The sequence below is a fragment of the Herpailurus yagouaroundi genome, unplaced genomic scaffold, assembly GCF_014898765.1.
Source record: "Herpailurus yagouaroundi ecotype Mexico unplaced genomic scaffold, PumYag 163, whole genome shotgun sequence".
Classification (NCBI taxonomy): domain Eukaryota; kingdom Metazoa; phylum Chordata; class Mammalia; order Carnivora; family Felidae; genus Herpailurus; species Herpailurus yagouaroundi.
Window position 1 is genome coordinate 39,016,485 of NW_024412404.1, and position 21,588 is coordinate 39,038,072.

The 21,588-nt window shown below is 38.2% G+C and overlaps 1 protein-coding gene across 1 annotated transcript in view; it reads left to right on the forward strand.

Annotated features, from left to right (window-relative positions):
• The window catches only part of ENTPD7 (ectonucleoside triphosphate diphosphohydrolase 7), a 45,132-nt gene that overhangs the window by 15,787 nt on the left and 7,757 nt on the right, over positions 1-21,588 (forward strand). Inside the window, exons 4-9 of the mRNA XM_040486127.1 lie at positions 4,340-4,545; positions 4,797-4,947; positions 9,661-9,764; positions 12,630-12,686; positions 16,789-16,922; positions 20,148-20,314. Coding sequence (XP_040342061.1) covers positions 4,340-4,545; positions 4,797-4,947; positions 9,661-9,764; positions 12,630-12,686; positions 16,789-16,922; positions 20,148-20,314 — 819 coding nt within the window. The remainder of the gene's footprint in view (positions 1-4,339; positions 4,546-4,796; positions 4,948-9,660; positions 9,765-12,629; positions 12,687-16,788; positions 16,923-20,147; positions 20,315-21,588) is intronic.

Below are 21,588 nucleotides of genomic sequence, written 5' to 3' on the forward strand. Positions count from 1 at the left end.
AGGTAGAACTGCAGGTGCCTTGACACAAATCAAGATGGAGGCACCAAATTCTACTGTTAGTTATTATAGTCGTCACTGTCACACAGTTGTAATGGGAAAAAATTCAGGTTCCATTTAAGAATATCTTTTTCATGGGACACCTGGGTGGCTCAGTCAGTTAGGCGTCTGACTTCAGCTCAGGTCATGATATTGAGGTTCTCGAGTCCGAGCCCCGCATCGGGCTTTGTGCTGACAGCTCGGAGACTGGAGCCTGCTTCAGATCCTGTGTCTCCCTCGCTCTCTGCCCCTCCCCCACTCATGCTCTGTCTCTGTCTCTCAAAAATAAATAATACAAATGTTTAAAAAAAAAATATCTTTTTCATATTCTGTGTGACAAAATTGGAAGTATGCACTTCTCTTGTACACCGAGTTGTCTTGAGGAAAAGCCCTTAGGCAATTGTTTGGGGTGTGAGTTAAACCTAGCTGCTTTTATCACAGAATATTATTCTTACTTGAAAGAATGCCAGAAAAACTATGGTTTTCAGACATGGATATTTTGTAACGCTCTTCTTGAAAATGAATGAAGTAAAATCCTGTCACTTTAAGGAAGCCAACTGTTAGCTTTTATTGCCAGTGATAACATCTGAGCTTTCAAGTGAAAATTAGCAGTTTGGAACATTTGTATCTGCCACCATGAGTCTGCTAGCTTCTTAATACTTAAAAGACTTTTTTTTTTTTTTTAAATGTACATCCAAGTTAGTTAGCATATAGTGCAATAATGTATTCAGGAGTAGATTCCAGTGATTCATCCCCTGTGTATAACACCCAATGCTCATCCCAGCAAGTGTCTTCCTTAATGCCCCTAACCCTTTTAGCCCATCCCCCCACCGAAAAAGACTTTTTTTGATAATATTGGTAGTGATATTAATGTGTGTGTGTGTGTGTGTGTGTGTGTGTGTTTAATGTTGTAAAATGAAATGTGTCAATGTTAGGGAGATTTGCATAGCTCAGTGAACCAATATTTCCCAGTATAAGATGTTACAAAATTGTGCCGGGGTAAATGCACATTCAAAGTGCAAGGTTCAAAGTGCAAGATAAACTAATGGTTAATGTTATGGAGTATAAAACATTCTTAGATAGGGTTTTAGATTTCACATTGCAGCTAACCTTTAAGAAACCCCACTTGTTGAACTTTAGTGTAGTATCAAAGAAGAATCTAAACGGGTTATTAAAATATTCCTTTTTCCAACATGTCTCTGTGAAGCTGGATTTTTTTTCATATACTTCAACCAAAACAACATACTGTAACAGATTGAATACAGAGGCAAGTATGAGAATCTAGCTGTGTTCTATTAATCTACACAGTAGAGAGATTTGCAAAACCATAAAACAATGTCACTCTTCTATTTTTTTTGTTTTAAAAAAGTAGTTATTTTGGTGGCACCTGGGTGGCTCAGTCGGTTAGGCATCAGACTTTGGCTCAGGTCATGATATCACAGTTCGTGGGTTCGAGCCCCGCGTTGGGCTCTGTGCTGACAGCTCAGAGCCTGGAGCCTGCTTCAGGTTCTGTGTCTCCTCTCTCTCTGCCCCACCCCTGCTCATGCTTGCTCTCTCTGTCTCTCAAAAATAAACATTAAAAATGTTTTTTAAAAATTAAAAAGTTATTTTTATAAAGTATATTAATATGTAAAGAGTATTGTTTTATCTAAGTAAATATTAAAAATTTTCTGTCCTGTTTTCTAACATGGTAAATATAAATAGATGTAACCCGCATATACAAAACCTCTTTTGCATCCAATAAATTTTAAGAATACAAAAGGGGTCCTGAGCCTAGATGTTTGAGAACCAGTGTACTGGAGAAAAGTTATTCATTAAGCAGGAGGGAATGGGGTCTAAAATCTAGTCAGAAAAGTAGAGGGGAAGGTTTTGAGAGAGGGAAAGCAGAGAAAGATCTGTGAAGCATGTGAAGTAGAAAGAGTGCTAGGGTAGGAAATGAAAAGTCACTTTGGGCTAGAGATGGCTTACCTTGCGTGAGGTCAGTATTTGCAAGAGTTCTGTAACTTGAACCCAGGTATCTTCCCAGCTTTTATGTGATAGAAGTGAGCTGTTATGAGTTGATTTGTGGATCATAAGCCCAGTTCAGCCCAGTAATCTGATTAGAGTGGTAAAGTTTGTGGTGAAACAGTCTTTGGGAACATAAACTTGCTAGAGTGTAACAGATTTTTACCACTTGCTTCATTTCCCATAACTCCCTCTCATATTGGATCCGGAAAAAAGTTCTACCTGACCCTATCCTATGTAATCATTTACAGCATGATACTGGAGCTCAAATATATGATCCTCCCTTATTTTGTATTGCAGAGTAGGAAAGGTACTTAACTCTACTTTTTTATTTCAGAACTGATTCTATATGCTCATCCATTCATCAAGGTTTGCTTTTCCCTCCCCAAAGCAGGGAACTATGCGGTCTGCATAGCAGTGTCAAATCACCAATAAACATGGCCTAGATTATTGTGAGGGGTGGGACATGTGGCTAATTGTCTGATCAGAGGTAGATTTACCGAAGAGCTAGTGATACCTACACTTCAGGGCCCCTTACATGTGTAGGCCCCTTTTCGTATTTGTAATGTTGAATCTTTCTTAAAACAACAACAACAACAACAACAAACACAACAACTATCCAATGGCATTAGTTTCAGGCTTCACAAAACCTAGTTCTTTTTTTTTTTTTTTTTAATTTTTTTTAATGTTTATTTCTGAGACAGAGAGAGACAGCATGAGCGGGGGAGGGGCAGAGAGAGAGGGAGACACAGAATCAGAAGCAGGCTCCAGGCTCTGAGCTGTCAGCACAGAACCTGACACGGGGCTCGAACTCAAAAACCGTGAGATCATGACCTGAGCTGAAGTCGGTTGCTCAACCGACTGAGCCACCCAGGTGCCCTCACAAAACCTAGTTCTGAGGGGTTCTGTGTAAGGGTCTAGGGGATCTAGGAATTAGCTCTAAATACAGTGTTGGATGAGTAGGGCAGATATAAGGAAGGGAGTTTAGTGATGATACTTGAAAAAATACACAGCATTGCTTTCAAAGCATTTATTCAACTATTAGCTCAGCCTATAGTAATACTTAATCAAATTTAAAAGAATTTACAGGACAACGTTTTAATCTCTTTACTGTGCAGTATGTATTCTCAGCACCAAGAAAGAGCTTTTCCCAATAATAAGTTAAAGCCATTCTCACTGAGCTTCTCTTCAAAGAGAAGTTCAGCAATGTTTGTACTTTTCAGACTCTCAGGTTCTAAGTGAACCTTAATGTTTATTAAAGCCTAAGACTCAGGAGCATTTTACCGACTCTTAGCCTTCTTTTCTTCTGGACTTTTCAGCTCTTTTCTCCAGAGAGTCTTCTCCTGTTTGCTTTCCCAATTATTATCACATAACAGTAAAAGCAGTGGCAGTGGTACAGCGCTGTGCTAACCACTCAGCATACATTGTCTGTATGAGGGCGGAGACTTGGTATCCTTATTTTACAGATGCGAAAACAGTCTGAGAGAAGATAGGTAACTTGTTGAAGGTCACACAGCATAGAAAGTGCCAGAGGTGAGAGACTCAAACCTTGGTGTTTTGATGGTAGCATCTTTACTTGTTTCATCTTCCTGCTGTCCACCACATAAATACCTTATAATGAGAATCTGAAAAAATTCCAACACAAAATTCTGATGTCCTAGGGCCTAGAAGCTATTTTTTTTTAACAGTGTAATGTTTTATTTTTTTAGACTGGGTGTTGGGTACATTGTTTTATTGTTATTATTTATACATATTTTATAAGCATTCTTTTTATGACTGTAAAATACTTTAAAAGATATAGAAAAGAATAACTACTGTGTTTATGAAATACATTTTTTATTAATGCAGTTCTAACAGTAAAAAGTACAAAGCAAAAAGCCCCATAAATATGGCCACCCAGAAACACATATTAAGTGATAATCATTCCAAAGTAGTGTTAATGTTTATGTACAGAAAGGATAGAGAGATAGAAGAGAAATTATTAGGATTGTTTTAGTTAACTAGTGTGTATAACAAACTGCCCCATATCTCGGTGGCTTATAACAATAAAAAATAGTTATTTGCTTAGACCTAGAAGCTCTTTAAAGATGGTAAAACATTTGGTATCCCAGCCAGTTTCAGAACTGCCCCCACTGCCATTTCAATGGCTCTCGGGAAGAAAACCAGGCATTATCTATGTACATCACTAATTATGGTCAGTGTTGTTTCATTCCTCAGGATGTGTGGTTCCATGTGGCTGGCACAGGTGGACACTTCATGAAAACTCTTTAATCCCAGTTTCTCTTTTTGCCTGGCTCAGGTATTTGGCTCGAGTAGGGGAGCTTGAAGCAACCAACACTGAAGACCCAACTCTAAATTACGGACTTGTCGTGGATTGTGGCAGCAGTGGCTCCCGGATTTTTGTTTATTTCTGGCCAAGACATAATGGCAACCCTCATGATTTACTGGACATTAAGCAGATGAGAGACCGCAACAGCCAACCAGTGGTTAAAAAAATCAAGCCAGGTACTATTTGGCATGTATTTTGTTGTCAGTCTCTTTACCTGCTACAGGCATGAAAGAGGAGAGAGTGAAGAGGCAGAAAGAAAGCTATTCCCTTTTTTTCTTGCGAGTCTGGATAATGGGAGAGATCTCATTCATTGCTGTTCCCGTCCTCTCAAATAAATAAGTGTTTAGGACCTTATGCAGAACTTTCTGGAGTATCAGTCTTCTGAATCCACGTGATCTGCTTTTTAAAGTATTTTGTCTTACTTAAGGAATCTCTGCAATGGCCGACACTCCAGAACATGCCAGTGATTACCTTCGTCCTCTGCTGAGCTTTGCTGCTGCTCACGTGCCTGTGAAGAAGCACAAGGAGACCCCTCTTTACATCCTGTGCACGGCAGGCATGAGGCTTCTCCCTGAGAGGTGAGATAGGGGGTCTGAAGAACACAGGAGAATGGGTGGCATGAGAGTTGCCAGGCTGATTCCACATGTTATTCTTTGCAGTCCCCTGGTCTGAAGGTGGGCTATGGGTGCACCATGCAGAGTTCACAGGTGGCACTGGAAGACTCCTGGCTCAAAATAGAGCAAAGCCACCCCTGCACGCAGTTATTTCACAGTCTGTTCAGGGCTTCATGTCATTTGCTTCTTTGGGATCAATATCTATCTGTGATGGCTGTAATGATTCTTAGTTTTTACTGAGGGGCAGTGGTGATGGTGATAAATTTAGATCACTAGAAGGGGAGCACAGTTAACAGAAGGGTTGTAGGAGGTTGACCTGAGCAACTGGGTACCTGGGGGTCGGTAGGAAGGAATGCTGCTCTCTCCTTAACTGCCTGGTCATGGTGCTGCTTTACAAAGCTCAGTCTCCATTGTTTTAGAACAGTTTTTTTCAGCTTCATCCAGTCAAGTCTTTTCCACTTGACCTTGGCAATGTAGCCCAGTATCTTGCCACCCAATCCCTCTTTCTTCTTTGGAAGAAGAGGAGGAAGAGGCAGTGGCTGTACTTAGGTCAGACACATTCTTGTTTGTAATTTCTCCCCTTTGACACTTCCCTGGTCCCTTCACACTTATGGTCATGGGGTGGGAGTGAGCTCCCTTCACTTTAGAATTCATTCTTCTGGAATGTTCAAAGTCTCATAGGCAGCAGGTATTTTTTGTTAGCTTAGATATTTTTTTCTTGGTGAATAACAGTTCCCTTTTCCAGAAAGTTTTATTTTGTATTCTTGGCCAGCAACAAAAACCTTGGCTATGCAGGTAGGGCTTTGTGCTGCTTATGCCAGACGTGCAGGACAATGTAACATATGTCCACAGTTCTTTCAATGGGCTTCTTTCCTTCTCTTTAGATACACAATTACTGGTTTACTATCTTGTCTGCTGTTGAGAAGCAGATTATTTTATATAACCATTTGTTGAAATGAGAGACCTATTTTAACCCCTTATTTTCCCATATATCTTGGCCTTTAAAACATTTTTGTTTTGGGGTGCCTGGGTGGTCCAGTCAGTTGAGCGTCTGACTCTTGATTTTGGCTCAGGTCGTGATCTCATGGTTCTTGCAATTCAGCCCGTGTTGGGCTCTGTGCTGACAGCATGGATCCTGCTTGGGATTCTCTCTCTCCCTCTCTTTCTGTTCCTCCGCTGCTTGTACTCTGTCTCTAAATACATAAACTTAAGAAAATTTTTTTGGTTTTGTTTTTGGGGTGGCTAGATGGTTCAGTCAGTTGAGTGTCCAACTTTTGATTTCAGCTCACGTCATGATCCTGGGGTCATGGGATTAGGCCCCGCATCAGGCTCTGTGCTCAGCGTGGGGTCTGCTTGGGATTTTCTCTCTCTCTTTCCCTCTGTCCTTCTCCCTCTCTCATGCGTGCTTTCTCTTATCAAAACAAAACAATATTTGTGTTTTGTAATTTTTAAAACCAAATTTCAAAATCTTATAGCTGCAGTAAAGGAAAAGTAAACAACAACTTATATCCCTATTGCCCTATTGAAAGTGTTTCATTTTGTCATATTCCCTTCTCTCTGTACATCTCTCTGTAATTTCTACAAAGTTGTTAACCATACTACACACATAAGTTAGAATTTTTGATTCTGACATAAGTAATAATCATATAGTTCAGAATTTAGAAACCCTGGGAAGAGTATAGGTGACACAGTGGGTGCCACATCACAGGCTTATAAGTGGTCTGAGGTCAACACCAAGGAAGGGGGATGAAGGCCACAGAAGAAGTTGATGAGGGAGTCAAAAAGGCAGAGCCGACCAGGAGGGTGATGGTTTGGCCCCCTTTTGTGGGTCTGGAGCAAAAGAAAGGATTGCCTCATCTCCTGATGTCACTCAGCATTGACATTGTCAAAGAAGTTTCTATGCAGACAAAACCCACTATGTAACTCCATTCCATTTGTCTAAGATATTCACTGTCAGCATGGAGGCTCCGAATATTTGTATTTTTTTTTTTATCTTAAGAATTTGTGAAGAGCTTGTCTTTTAATTCGTTTTCTGAACACCTCTTCTAAATAATGCCTATATCTATCCTGGGCTTATGAAATCATTGCTACCTCTTGAAGCAGCTGTAGTTGTTGACATAAATATAGCCATCACTGTAAGAACCTGTTTTGTATAATTAATGCTCCACTAATATATTAGCATTTGTGAGCAATATTCAAAATGGGTTTAAATCACCTGGACTATATTTTGAAATGTGTTATCACTAGGTTTTATTTCTTTGTCAAAGGCCTAGACTAACAATTTGTTAGACTAACCTCTTTTTTGTTTTGTAATGAAAATGCCTTTAAAAAGAAATTACAAAGGTAGTACAAGGTGACATTTAAGGGGGAAAAAACTTTTGTTCTGGAAAATTTCAAACATAATAAAAATAGAACAGCATAATGAATCCTTATTTTCTCAGCCCCCAGCTTCAACAGTTATCAGCATTTTGCCACTGAAAGTTTTTTGTTTTTGTGGGGTTTTTTTTTTGTTTTGTTTTAAAGCTTATTTATTTATTTTGAGAGAGAAGTGCGAGTAGGGGAGGGGCAGAGAGAGAGAGAGAGAGAATTCCAAGCAGGCTCTGCACCGTGAGCGCACAGCCTGATGCATGGCTCCAACTCACGAAACGTGAGATCATGACCTGAGCCAAAACCGAGAGTCAGATGCTTAACTGACTGAGCCACCTGGATGCCACTGAAAGTTTTTGTTTGTTTTTTTTTTTGAATAAAGAAACAAATTGAATTTTAGGAACAAAAGTTCTATTCTGTGCAGTACGTGAAAAAGTTTTTTGTTTATTGTTTAATGTAAGTTGGGATCATATTGTATGTACTGTTTCATAACCTATTAGAACTCAAAATATGTTGGACATCTTTTCATGTCAATACATATAGAGTATAAGTCGACCTCATTTCTTTTAACATCTATCTAGTGTTACATTATATGGATATGACATAGATTATTTAACAGGTTGTCACTTTTTCATTTTTATAAAGCTGCAGTATTCGCTTCCTTTTTGTATTCTTATCTGATGATTTCCTTGCAATAAATTTCTAAAAACGTAATAGCTGGTCAAAAGTTAAGCACGTTAAAAATTTGGATACAAAGTCCTGGATTGCTCTCAAAAAGATCATACCAGTGGGGCACCTAGCTGGCTCAGTTGGTAGAGCATTGACTCTCGATCTCAGTATCAGAAGTTCAAGCCCCACATTAGGCATGGAGCCTACTTAATTAAAAAAAAAATTTTTTTTAATGTTTATTTATTTTTGAGACAGACAAAGACAGAATTCAAGTGGGTTAGGGGCAGAGAGAGAGGGAGACACAGAATCCGAAGCAGGCTAGGCATGGAGCCTACTTAAAAAAACAAAAAAAGATCATACCAGTAATTTACATTCCAAACACCAGTGTATGTGGGTGCCCATTTTTCCATATTGTCCCCCAAATCAGCAAGCACTCTTTTTGTTTATTTTAAGCAAATAGCCAATTGGAAACATATCCAATAGGGAGAGCAAAATAATCCCTCTTGTTCCCCATGTAAAATTCTTTTTGTAAGAATTTAATATGTATAACAACGAGCTATTTTAGAAATTGTATTTGACAGTATATTGTAAAATTATTACTTTGTTTTTCCTTTTTTTTTTTTTTTTTTTTTTTTTTACAAAATGTTTATTTACTTTGAGAGAGAGAGAGACAGAAAGTGAGCGTGCACGAGCTGGGAGGGGTAGAGAGAGCAGGAGAGAGAATCCCAAGCAGGCTCTATGCTCAGTGCAGAGCCTGATGCGGGGCTCGATCTCACAACCATGATACCATGACCTGAGCTTAAAGAAAATTATTGCTTTAAATATATTCTTTACTTTTAAGTGTTATCATTCTTCACTAAGTCACGCTGAGCCAATAGAATATTTTTCTAATGAGTTATTTTAAAGATCCAGGATAGTTGCTTTTGTTTTTAACCACTTTCTCTAGATTCATATTATTACTTCTAGCTTTGTTTCTTTGCTTTTCTTTAATAATACTGATAGCATAAAACTTGAGAGGAGAAAATAACCCTAGATACTAAGATTCAGACTTTGTCCCCAAATTGTTATAACCTTTGGATTTTGATCCTGATTTGGGTTTTTCAAATGATAAGATTTTTATAAAGAAACAAAACCCCAGTCCTTGAAATATATAAAAGGAGATTAAAAAGTTCATTGTCAGTTTTGTAAAGGATATTAATTTGTGGATCTAACAGTGCTTGTTGTGTGGTAATATGAGGTGTTGTTTCTGTATTGTGTAAGATCTGAGGATAAGATTGTGTTCCTTAGTCTGACAGCTTCCCTTCATAGTAGTTAGGAATCATGCAATTATGAAACTGTGCTTCCTGCCACTTATATATACTCAGCGTTGTGAGAGGCACAGAACTGTGGTCTCATCTTTTAATACTATTTGAATTATAAAATTACACAAAGAAAAAGTATTACTGGTATCATATTGCCTTTTAAGTGGAAGGATATATTTTGGAGGCAGTTTAAACCTTTAAAATCAAGTGAAGTGCCAAAAAGAAGCATGGCTCAACTAGTGGATGGACTATGTGAGCAATGAGGTAGAAGTGCAAGTTGAAGCTAATTGTGAGAAGAGTGTTTAATGATTAACTTTTATATTTTTGTTCTTTCTTGCAGAAAGCAGCTGGCTATCTTGGCTGATCTGGTGAGAGATTTACCTCTGGAGTTTGACTTCCTCTTTTCACAGTCTCAGGCAGAAGTGATCTCTGGGAAGCAGGAAGGTACTGGGCCTTGAGGGGTGCACTCCTTCAGCTCCTAGCCAATCATGGCATAGTCTCTCTGCTAGGGGTGGGGTTAGGATTACTTTATATATTTGCTTTTTATTTTTCTTTGGGTAATTTTCTTGATTCTGTCATATGTTTTTTTTTTAAATTATCATTTGCATATTCTGCATTGGTGTCTGTTATAGATTGCTGCTTCTGGAAGTCATATATTTATATTTATTTTTAACTTTGTGCTAAGTACTGTGTTTATAAGAACATATTAGTATTTAGTGATGATTCCAAGTGAGTATTTGGTTAGCTAATTGTAGTTTTCAAAACATAAGTACTTTTAGTCTACTCTTACTTAATTTCCACGAGTAACTTCTATAATCACTAACACGCCAATAAGCAAGGACCAACCAGTGACAACCACTAGCCAAGTTCCATAACTATATAACGCTGCAATTCCTATGGCCTCTTCCCTAAAAAACCCTGAATCACCTGTATCATAAATCACCCAATCACCCGCACCATTAAACTTAAATACAGCCTCAACATCATCTTCTTTTAAAATATAACAAGCAGTTAATAATTCTGCTAACACCCCATACTGGGGGTTGTACTGAGTTTGCCAAATTCTAATGTAAAGCAAATTATTAAAGTAAGGGGAAACGTTAATAGGGGATGACCATTATTTACTTTTCTTTTGTTATGGGCTCTCCTTTTATTGCGTTTATTTTTTAAATGTGGATTTATTTATTTTGAAGGAGAGGGAGCAAGCAGGGGAGGAGCAGAGAGAGAGGGGGAGAGAGAATCCCAAGCAGGCTGCATGCTCAGTGCAGAGCCCAACTCAGGGATCCATCTCACCACCATGAGACCATGACCTGAACTGAATCCAAGAGTCAGAAGCTTAACAAACTGCATCACACAGGCACCCCCCCCCCCCCCGTTTTATTGTATTTATTATGAAGTACTGATACTTCCCTAAAAGCTTGCACTGCTGGGTTTGTAGTTTTGAGGTAGAATTGAATATATGTTCTCATGTGGCCCAAATGTAGCCTACATGACAAATTATGTTTCCATTTCTTGAAAAAGAGAAAATCTTCTGTGCATTCTGAATTTTTTTAAATGTTTATTTATTTTTGAATAAGAGAGACAGAGTGTGAGTGGGGTAGGAGCAGAGAGAGAGGGAGACACAGAATCTGAAGCAGGCTCCAGGCTCTGAGCTGTCAGCACAGAGCCTGATACGGGGCTTGAACTCACGAACCGTGAGATCATGACCTGAGCTGAAGTCAGACGCTGATTATCAACTGAGCCACCCAGGCGCCCCTCTTCTGTACATTCTAGTTGCAGTTCACATAAAGGAAAAGATTTACCTTTTCAATTTCAGTATTGCATTCTCCAGTTCTAAAGTTTTCATTTGATTCTTTATGTTCTCTTCCTTTGCTGAGACTTTCTATCTTTCCGTTCATTGTAAGACTGCTCTTATTTCTTAGTTATATAGCTGCTTTAGTATCTCTGTCTGGTAATTCTGACATCTGTGTCATCTTGGGGTTGGCATCTTTTCCCTTAGGAGTTGAGATTTTCCTAGTTCTTTTCAGCTAAGTAATTTTATATTGTATCCTGGACATTTTGAAAGTTATACTATGAAACTGGGTCTTGTTTCAATTGTAAGGAAAATACTGACTTTTGTTTGTGTTAGCAGGGAGTTGACCTGGTTAGGTTCATGCATCAAGTTCTGACCTGCCTTCTGTGATTGTAGTGATTCATTTTTCAAAGCCTTGTCACTGCTATTTGGGTTTGTACCATTTGTGTGTCACCCAGTGGTCAGTCTAAAATCTGGGCATAGTCCATACAAATGGAGTGTCTAGCTAGTACGGTTCTCAGAACCTTTGGTATATTGTTTATGAGATCCATGCATGTGTTGCTTGGCTGTGAGCCCAGGAGTTCATACATCACTTTATTCCTTACTCTCTGTGATCTCCCCAACACTTTCTGGTTCCCTGGGGCTCACCTTCATGGTCCTCCAGTTAGAAAGCCAGGGCTTTAATTTGCCTACTCTGCCATACATTTCCCATGATTGCATCTGCATCCAGGGCTAAATGGTGGAGGACATGGAGAAAAATCAGCAATAGGGATTTTCTTCAGTTCTTAAGGCTGTAGCTCCTCTAGTCAGAGAAGATTCATATCCTTCACAGTTTTAGGCACCTGCCCAACTTCTACCTCTGCTGTTGCAGGATTGCCTGGGGTAGCAGAGAACAAAATGAAGGGGAAAAAACCCAAGGGATTTTCCTCCATTCTTTCGGAGCCTTTGGGGTCTCTTTTAATGCTCCTTGGACCAGAAAGCAAGGTCTTGACGTTCTTTCCCTCCACACCTGGATGTCCTTTTGTGTTTCAAGCTGCTTTTGAGTCCAGGCCAGGCAATATCTGAGGGGAAAATATGGGACACTCACTACAGGTTTGGTGGTACTTTAACTTCTGATCTCTGACTCAGTGTGCCTCTTATTATTTCCTTCCAGAGTTCTCACAAATCTGCTCCATATATTCCATGCAGTTTACACTGTGTTCGGTGGGATGACAGGATAGAGTGTGCTTACCTCCTCTTGCCCAGAGCCAGAATCCAAGATGCACATTTTTTACATTTGTTTTTGCACATTAATTTAGAAAACGCAAATTTACACATTAATTTAGGCAATGCAAATCATTTTAAAAGGGAAAAGCATCACAAGATAAGAGATTTTGAATTCATACACTAAGAGTATGGAATAAAATACTATCATCACTTTTTTCCTAAGAAAAGGAAGAAAAGAACAGCCCTGGGAGAAGTGTATACATGGCGTAGCAATAGAGAATTAAGCATGGGCTTTTATGTTTCTTACCTAGGAGTTTATGCATGGATTGGAATCAACTTTGTTTTGGGAAGATTCGACCATGAGGATGGTGAGTAATGTTGTCATCTTAAGACAGTTCTAAGGACTGAACGAAGGTTTATGTTGTAACCTATCAGTGTAATATAAGTGCCACATTTGAGTGATTTTTCTTTCTTTATTTTTAAAAGTAAAGATGCTTCATTTTCCAGTCCTACTTTCCCTTCTTTTATTTCTTTTTAAATTTTTAATATGGAAAGTTAGAAACATTTACAGAAGTAAATAATAATATAATGAATTTCCATGAGCCCATTACTCAGACTCAACACTAATTAGTGGTTGGTCAGTTTTTTGGCTCCACCCTCCCTCCATACAACACAGGTTTTTTTCCTTTTGGATTTCAAAAAGCAAACCCCAGACATATCATTTTATCTTCTTGTACTTCAGCGTTTATCTCTCACCAATGAGGAGCTTCAAAACAACTGAAATATCCACAATGCCATTCTTAAATTTAAAAAAGTTAACAATTTCTAGTATTGTGTAACATCTATCTAATACCCAGGTAGAGACTTCCTTTATTGTATCAAGAATATTTATTTGTAATTGTCTTGTTAAAATCAGAATCTGAACAAGGATCATAATTACATTTGATTGATAAGTTTCTTTATAACAGCTTTCCCCCTCCCACCTCTTTTCCTCAAATCATTCATTAAAAACACAAAAACAAAACTGGCTCACTTGATAGAATGAAATTACCACATTCTTAATTTGACTGACTGAATTTTTGTGGGGTCTTAAACATGCTTCTCATCCCTCCTTATGTCTTATAAATTGGAGATTAGATACAGAAGCTTGATTAGACACCGATTCAATTCCTTTGGCAAGAATAAATAATAAATAAAGATTGGCACTAAGTGTTTCCTACTACATCACATCAGAAGTTTTATAAGGTCTGCTTGTCCCACTTCAGTCACGTTAAGACTGATCAGGTTTCAGGGTTCAGGTATTGTCAGCCTGATCTAATCTATTATGAAAATTCTCCAGCCACTTTTCACTTAATGTTTATAGTAGCCAATTGTGATTGTTGTTTAGATTCGTTTTTTCATTAGAGGTTGCAAAATAGTTATTTTTCTAATTCCTTCATTTCTTCTGCATTTAACAGTTGGGGTTTTTATATAACAAAATTTTCTTCATTAACTATTTGATTATCCTGGAATACAGTTCTAAATGGAAAGACAGGATAGATCTTTCATTCTTTCATTTATCAAGTTTTTGATTAATGAGTTGATGTCCTAGCAACTTCCAAAGGCAACTAGTGAAGTTTTTTTTCAGTATCATTATGAGTTTGTAGATTTTAATGTGTTTGATGCATCGTAGTCCATTGCATCATCATTCTTTTCAGTGCTCAAATTACACCATCATTGGCCAGTTGGAGCACCTATAGGTTGGCTTCTGTACCTTTTAACATCCCAGTAGTCTTTTATATTTCCCTTGCTTTTTGGCACACTAAGGTATATTCCATGCTTGTCTTGTATTTTTTCTACCTTAGACCTAGCATCGGACATTTTTTAAGGAGCCCTGGTTTCTTTTATTGGAAAATGATATTTAGAGACCATCGATGCCAGGAGTGCTTATTGCTCCTAGATTATCCTTACTTCTAGGCCCTTTCAGTACAGAGCTAGAAAATATGTATTTTTAGAAAGAGAAAAAGAGGGGCGCCTGGGTGGCGCAGTCGGTTAAGCGTCCGACTTCAGCCAGGTCACGATCTCGCGCTCCGTGAGTTCGAGCCCCGCGTCGGGCTCTGGGCTGGTGGCTCGGAGCCTGGAGCCTGTTTCCGATTCTGTGTCTCCCTCTCTCTCTGCCCCTCCCCCGTTCATGCTCTGTCTCTCTCTGTCCCAAAAATAAATAAAAACATTGAAAAAAAAAATTTAAAAAAAAGAAAGAGAAAAAGAAATCATGATAGTTCCGATTCATATTTAAGATTATAAGGTTATACAAAGAGGTGAAAAATCCATACACTGAAAACTGTAGAAAACTTATGAAAGAATATGAAGAAGGCACACAAAAAAATCGAAAAATATTCCATGCTCCTGGATTGGAAGAACAAATATTGTTAAAATGTCCATACTACCCAAAGCAATCTAAATATTCAATGCTATCCCTGTCAAAATAACACCAGCATTCTTCACAGAGCTAGAACAAACCATCCTAAAATTTGTATGGAACCAGAAAAGACCCCGAATAGCCAAAGCAATCCTGATAAAGAAAACCAAAGCTGGAGGCGTCACACTCCTGGACTCCAAGACGTATTATAAAGCTGTAATCATCAAGACAGTATGGTACTGGCACAAAAACAGACCCTCAGATGAATGGAACAGAATAGAGAACCCAGAAATGGATCCACAAACATACGGCCAATTAATCTTTGACAAAGCAGCAAAGAATATCCAATGGAATACAGTCTCTTGAGCAAATGGTGCTGGGAAAACTGGACAGTAACATGCAGAAGAATGATCCTGGACCACTTTCTTACACCATACACAAAAAATAAACTCAAAATGGATGAAAGACCTAAACGTAAGACAGGAAGCCATCAAAATCCTAGAGGAGAAAGCAGGCAAAAACCTCTTTGACCTCGGCTCCAGCAACTTCTTACTCAGCATGTCTCCAGCGGCAAGCAACACAAAAGCAAAAATGAACTATTGGGACCTCATCAAACTAAAAAGCTTCTGCACAGCAAAGGAAACAATCAGCAAAACTAAAAGGCAACCGACAGAATGGGAAAAGATATTTGCAAACGACATATCAGATAAAGGGTTAGTATCCAAAATCTATAAAGAACTTAGCAAACTCAACACCCAAAAAACAAATAATCCAGTGAAGAAATGGGCAAAAGACATGAATAGACACTTCTCCAAAGAAGACATCCAGATGGCCAACTGACACATGAAAAAATGCTCAACATCAGTCATCATCAGGGAAATACAAATCAAAACCACAATGAGATGCCACCTCACACCAGTCAGAATGGCTAACCTTAACAACTCAGGCAAGACTGCGGAGAAAGGGGAACTCTTTTGCACTGCTGGTGGGAATGCAAACTGGTGCAGCCACTCCGGAAAACAATATGGAAGCTTCTCAAAAAGTTAAAAATAGGACTACACTATGACCCAGCAATCACACTACTAGTTATATATCCAGGGGATACAAGTGTGCTGTTTCGGAGGGGCACATGCACCCCAATGTTTATAGCAGTGCTATCGACAGTAGCCAAAGTATGGAAAGAGCCCAAATGTCCATCAACAGATGAATAAAGATGTGATACACACACACACACACACACACACACACACACACACACACACACACATATACAACGGAGTATTACTCAGCAATCAAAAAAAATGAAATCTTGCCATTTGCAACAACATGGATAGAACTAGAGGGCATTATGCTAAGCGAAACTAGTCAGAGAAAGACATATATGACTTCACTCATGTGGAATTTAAGATATAAAACAGATGAACATAAGGGAAGGGAAGCAAAAATAATATAAAAACAGGGAGGGGGACAAAACAGACTCTTAAATACAGAGAACAAACTGAGGGTTGCTGGAGGGGCTGTGGATGAGGGGATGGGCTAAATGGGCAAGGGGCATTAGGGAAGACACTTGTTGGAATGAGCACTGGGTGTTTTACATAGGGGATGAATCTATAATCTCCTAAAATCATTATTGCACTATATGCTAACTAACTTGAATATAAATAAAAATAAATTAATTTAAAAAAGATTATAAGGTTGTTGCTTAATATTGTTGAGTTTATACCTGTATGTTTTTTTCTTTTATGCTGAGTATTTGTTCCTAAACATATTAATATAAACATTTATTTGCTTTATTTCATAACATGTTTAATGGCTTAAAAAATTATTATCAATAAGACTACTACAATGCAGTTTAAGATATTTATTTGCTTCTGTTGTCAGTAAGATACATCCTATAAGGGATATAATAAAAATGTTACTTGAAAGAATTCTCTGTAATACATAGTTGATACAGTGAGATTAATTTATTTCAGTTTGCTCTTCATTTTTTAAGGGATTTCTATTTTGATTTTTTTTCATTTTTGATTTGTTTTTTAATTACTAGGCCTTTTCTTTTCCCTTATTTATTTCAGAATCAGATGCTGAGGGTCCCCAGGAATTGGCAACAGGGCGCAGAAGGACAGTAGGGATACTAGATATGGGAGGAGCCTCTCTCCAAATTGCTTATGAAGTTCCTACCTCAGCCTCTGTCCTTTCTCCGAAACAGGTATTTTACCTTTTAGGGATATTGGGTTGCTACAAATGCCAGTATTTGGGAAAGAAGGTCACTGTTTTTTGACTTAGACCAATTTGCATGGATCCAAATATTTGTTCAGATACTCACTAGCTTACATTATCTTGGTTAGGTTACCTCTCTGAGCTTTAATCTCCTCCTGTATGAAAAGAGAATAATAATAGTATCCACTTCATGAAGTTGGGAAGATGAAATGACACCATGTGTGTAAAGCACTTGACAAACTTTCCAACATGTGCTAAATGTTTAATGTATTTTAGCAGTTATACTCCCTGTCTCCGGGGACTGCTAGAAGATTAAACATGATAATTCATATAAAGCCCAGAGTACAGTATTTGGTACATACTTGTTCATTAAATGTTATTTCCTTTCCCTTACTTGTGATTCCATTCTTGTGCTTCTAAATTCCTTACCTGACTAGAATGTAAAGAATATATGTATCCTGAGGAAAGAGTTTTATCATAGAGAGGAAAAAGAGCTGCAGACAGTTTTTAAACACCTGTTGTGTGCAAGGAATGAGACATATCGTACTGCCCCCCAAAACTTATTATAATCTATCAGTGAAGACAGCCTGTGATAACAGGCAGACTATGGAAGCACTAAAATTTGATCTAAACCAGGGTTTCTCATCATTGGCACTATTGACAGTTTGAGCTGGATAAATCTTTGTTGTCGAGAGCTGTCCTGTGCATAATATGATGTTTAGCAGCATCCCTGGCCTCTACCAGATATCAGTAATGTCCCCACTCTACTCGTCTACTACATGAATGGGAGTCATGCTGGCTTCCTGGAAAGTAAGGTATTTACCTGGGCCCTGGATGATAAGTAGGCTTTTGCATTTGAAGGTTGAGGAAGGCCACCTTTATGGAGGAAATAGTATGCACAAGGGCACAAAGAAAGCAGCAAAGAGCTCAGAATGTCCAAGAAACATTGAATAGCCTGTTGTAGTATAGAATTTTCCAGTATAGTAAGTCTAGGAAGATAAGATGAAGTTAAATTGTAAGGAGTCTTGGGTGCTATGCTAGGGAATTTCACTTTTATTTCTATAGATGGAGGAGAATCAGCAAAGGTTTTTGAGTAGGGCAGTCATATGGGCCTCAGTTTCATCATCTATGAAATAATTAAATTCTGAAGGTCCTTTTCAGCTCCATTATGTGACTGATAATAGATCCAATCTGTTTTTTTAGGAAAATAATTTTGTTGTCTGTATGAGAAAGAAATGTAGGTCAGGGAACCTTGGGTAAGAGGTAATAAGGGCTGAACTAGGCAATGTAAGTGGAAATGGAATGGAGGGCACAGATCTCAGGGGTATTTTGGAAAAAAACAAAACAAAACAGTGTAATGTAATGGTGTGGGTAGGGCAGAGAGGGATACTGAGTGATGCTGAGGTTCCCACCTAGGTACCTGGTAGGGTAAGGAATTCAGTCACTGAGAGAGACCCCAGGGTAAAGGGTGGGTTGATGCTAAGCAAATGAGTATGGTCTGGAAGTTTGGGTGAGAACAATTTTCTGGTCTCTAGCCCAAGTCCTTGTAACCAATGAATTCAGTTTTAGGTATGATGAATTTGAGATCTCTGAGGAGCATATATGCCTAAATATCCAGCAAGATTGTTGGGAATGTGGGTTTAACAATCAGAAGGGGTCTGTGCAAGGGTTGGAAATTTGGGGAACGAGGTTGTAAGACATTTTAGTCTTTATTTGTTAGTATGTAGTCAACAGGTAAAATGAAGGCATTGTTCTGGTAAGTGGCACTTATCCTTAAAGTCTTAAATAAAGGACTTTTTTGTTTGTGCAGATTTAGAAAGCAACACTAGTATAGAAAGTATACTTGCAAGCAACAAGTTAGATGTAGCCTGGTAATATAACGGTCTTACAGATGGATTTTAGGGCTTGGTAAATAACAAAAGGAACAATGAGACAAAGTACAATAGTGCTTTAAAAAATATAAGTAATCCTAAGTGCCTAAAGTGTTTTTTTTGGTACAATTCACAAAGTTGTGCACATTCAAAAAGTAATGCAACCACCACTATCGAATTCTAGAACATTTTCATTACCCTGAAAAGAAACCCCACATTCATTAGCAGTCACTTGCCATTCTCCTCCCTCTAGCTCCAGCAACCACTAATCTGCTTTATGTCTCCTGTGGATTTGCCTCTTCTGAGTACTTCACATAAATGGAATCATACAATATGTGACGTTTTGTGTCTGGCTCCTTTCACTTAGCAAAATATTTTCAGGGTTCATCATCAGAACTTCATTTCTCTTCATGGTTGAATAACCATATGACCATGCCATACTTTGTTTATGCATTCATCAGATGATGGACTTTTGGATTTTTGTTTCCAGTTTTTGACTATTATGGATAATGCTGCTGTGAACATTCACATATACATTTTTGATTAGTCATACTTTTCAGTCCTCTTATATATATACTTAGTGAAATTGCTGGGCATGATAGCATTTTCATTAATTAAAAATAAATACATTCAAAACAATAATTTAATTTTACAACAGTATGTACAAATATATGTTACATTAAGCACATTAGAATGTGGGGGTAGGAATGGGGGTGAGTATGAGGATAAAAGGAAGTAAATAGACAAAACAGAAATGGGGCTTTGCCATGGTAATGAGCCGTGAACTGAGGAGTATGATTAACTCAAACCATGGACTGAAGTCAAAAAAAAAAAAAAAAAAAAAACAACCTTTTCATTAGAGGTACTGTAAAATGGAACTTTCCCAGTCCTAGTCCCTGTCATAGGATACATTAAAGCTTCTTGAATAGAATTGTAAAAACCCATAGAATAGGTCTCAGGATGATCTTCCAAATTCCTGACATTTATTTTTATCAAAAGATTTTTTCTTTCCTGATGATAAAAGTAGTACATTCTCATTTTGGCAAACTGGAAAATCTGAAAAGTACATGCAAGAAAATGACATTATCTGTAATGATTCTGCCTTGTATAGAACTACAGATCCTGTTGTTGTCTCTAATTTGGTATTTAGTCTCTGTACTTTTTTGTTCAGGCTTGTCATTTTGTGTCTTTGTTGAAAATAATGTTATGAGAATGAAAGAATGCTATAAGATATTTTAAAGGGTAGTTACAGCACACGAAGACTGGTATATTGGTAACGTCATAGCTCTCTGTAAATCAACCAAAATGAAAATTCCCTTTTTTCTCTTTACATTGTATTATAGGAAGAAGAAGCAAAGATCCTGCTGGCTGAATTCAACCTGGGCTGTGATGTGCAACACACTGAACATGTGTACAGGGTTTATGTCACAACCTTCCTGGGTTTTGGAGGCAACTTTGCCCGGCAGCGCTATGAAGATCTTGTGCTGAATGAAACCCTTACCAAAAATAGGTACTTTGGACATGGGGATCTGTGCCTCTGAAATAGAATGTTGTCAGGGTGCAGATATTAGGAAGAAATACTCATATTCTACTAAGATAGGTATGTCCTTGCTTTCTCCTCCTTCCTGACCACTCTCGTCAATGGGGTAGTGTCACTACTAATAGAGACCCTCCATTGGTATTCCCACTTGGTCTAGGTTAGGGTGCATTCTGGTCTTTGCTCTTAGGACTCAGAAAAGTATAGCAGCTTACTATGGTGATCTCTTGCTGTGTCCTTTTTCAGGAATGGTATCACAGGATAAGTGAGGCTAAGTTATTAATTTACAATGTGCAGTATAATGTAGTTCTTAGCAGTTCCCTCTTGGTAGAAGACATATTTGTTCACTTACAGTGGAGTTGCATCTTACGTGGGAGTGATGTTCCATAGTGCGCATAAAAGATAAAAAGCATGTGAAGTTAGAAATAATCTTCACATTGTTCTCTCATTAAGTCCAGAATAGCCAGTTTTTCCTGCAGCGTGGACAGATCACTGATTCTTCATTTGGCTACCACATGAAGTATTTAGACCATAATGTACAAATAGTTGTGGGTTTTTTTTTCTTTAGTATTTAAAATTATTGTATCACTACGTACATTGAAGGAAGTATAAGACAGCAGAGGTTTTTTTCACCATAAAATTACTTACCCTATTTGTTTTGCTAGAAATACTAACTTGAAGAAATACCGCTATTGTATTAATTACAATTATGAATACAGCGATTTGTAATAATTGGTCCACAGCAGTTGTCTTATTTGGGACCATAATAAAGAAAATACTGTCTCCTGATTCTTTTTTGTTTTTGTAAGTCTCAACTACCAAGAGGTCAAGGTGTTTTAGGAGACTCCTGTTATACCGGATGATGGACGAATGCCTTAAAACCAAGCAGTGTGTTTGCATTCTGAAAATACTCTTCAGTCTGTACAGATGTTGCTTGGGCTGTGGAGCTCAGATCGCTCCTGCTGGCAGTCCAAAGAACAATTATGAAAGTTTTACACCAGTTTTGTTGTGTTCCATCTTTGCTAGCTGCTGTGTTTCCTTTTCCATTTCCTTCCTTTGTCGTTCTGCTGCCCTTTTCTCTTTGTCTGCTGTTTCCTGCCTCAGAACTTGCCGGGCTGTATCATGGCTGCCACCATGCATCAATATGTGCATTGGTATTTCTTGCCAACTTCCTAATTGAGAAGACTGATCATTCATCTTGTGTAGCTGCTACTCTACTAGAGAAACCCATGCTTCCTGGGATGTCA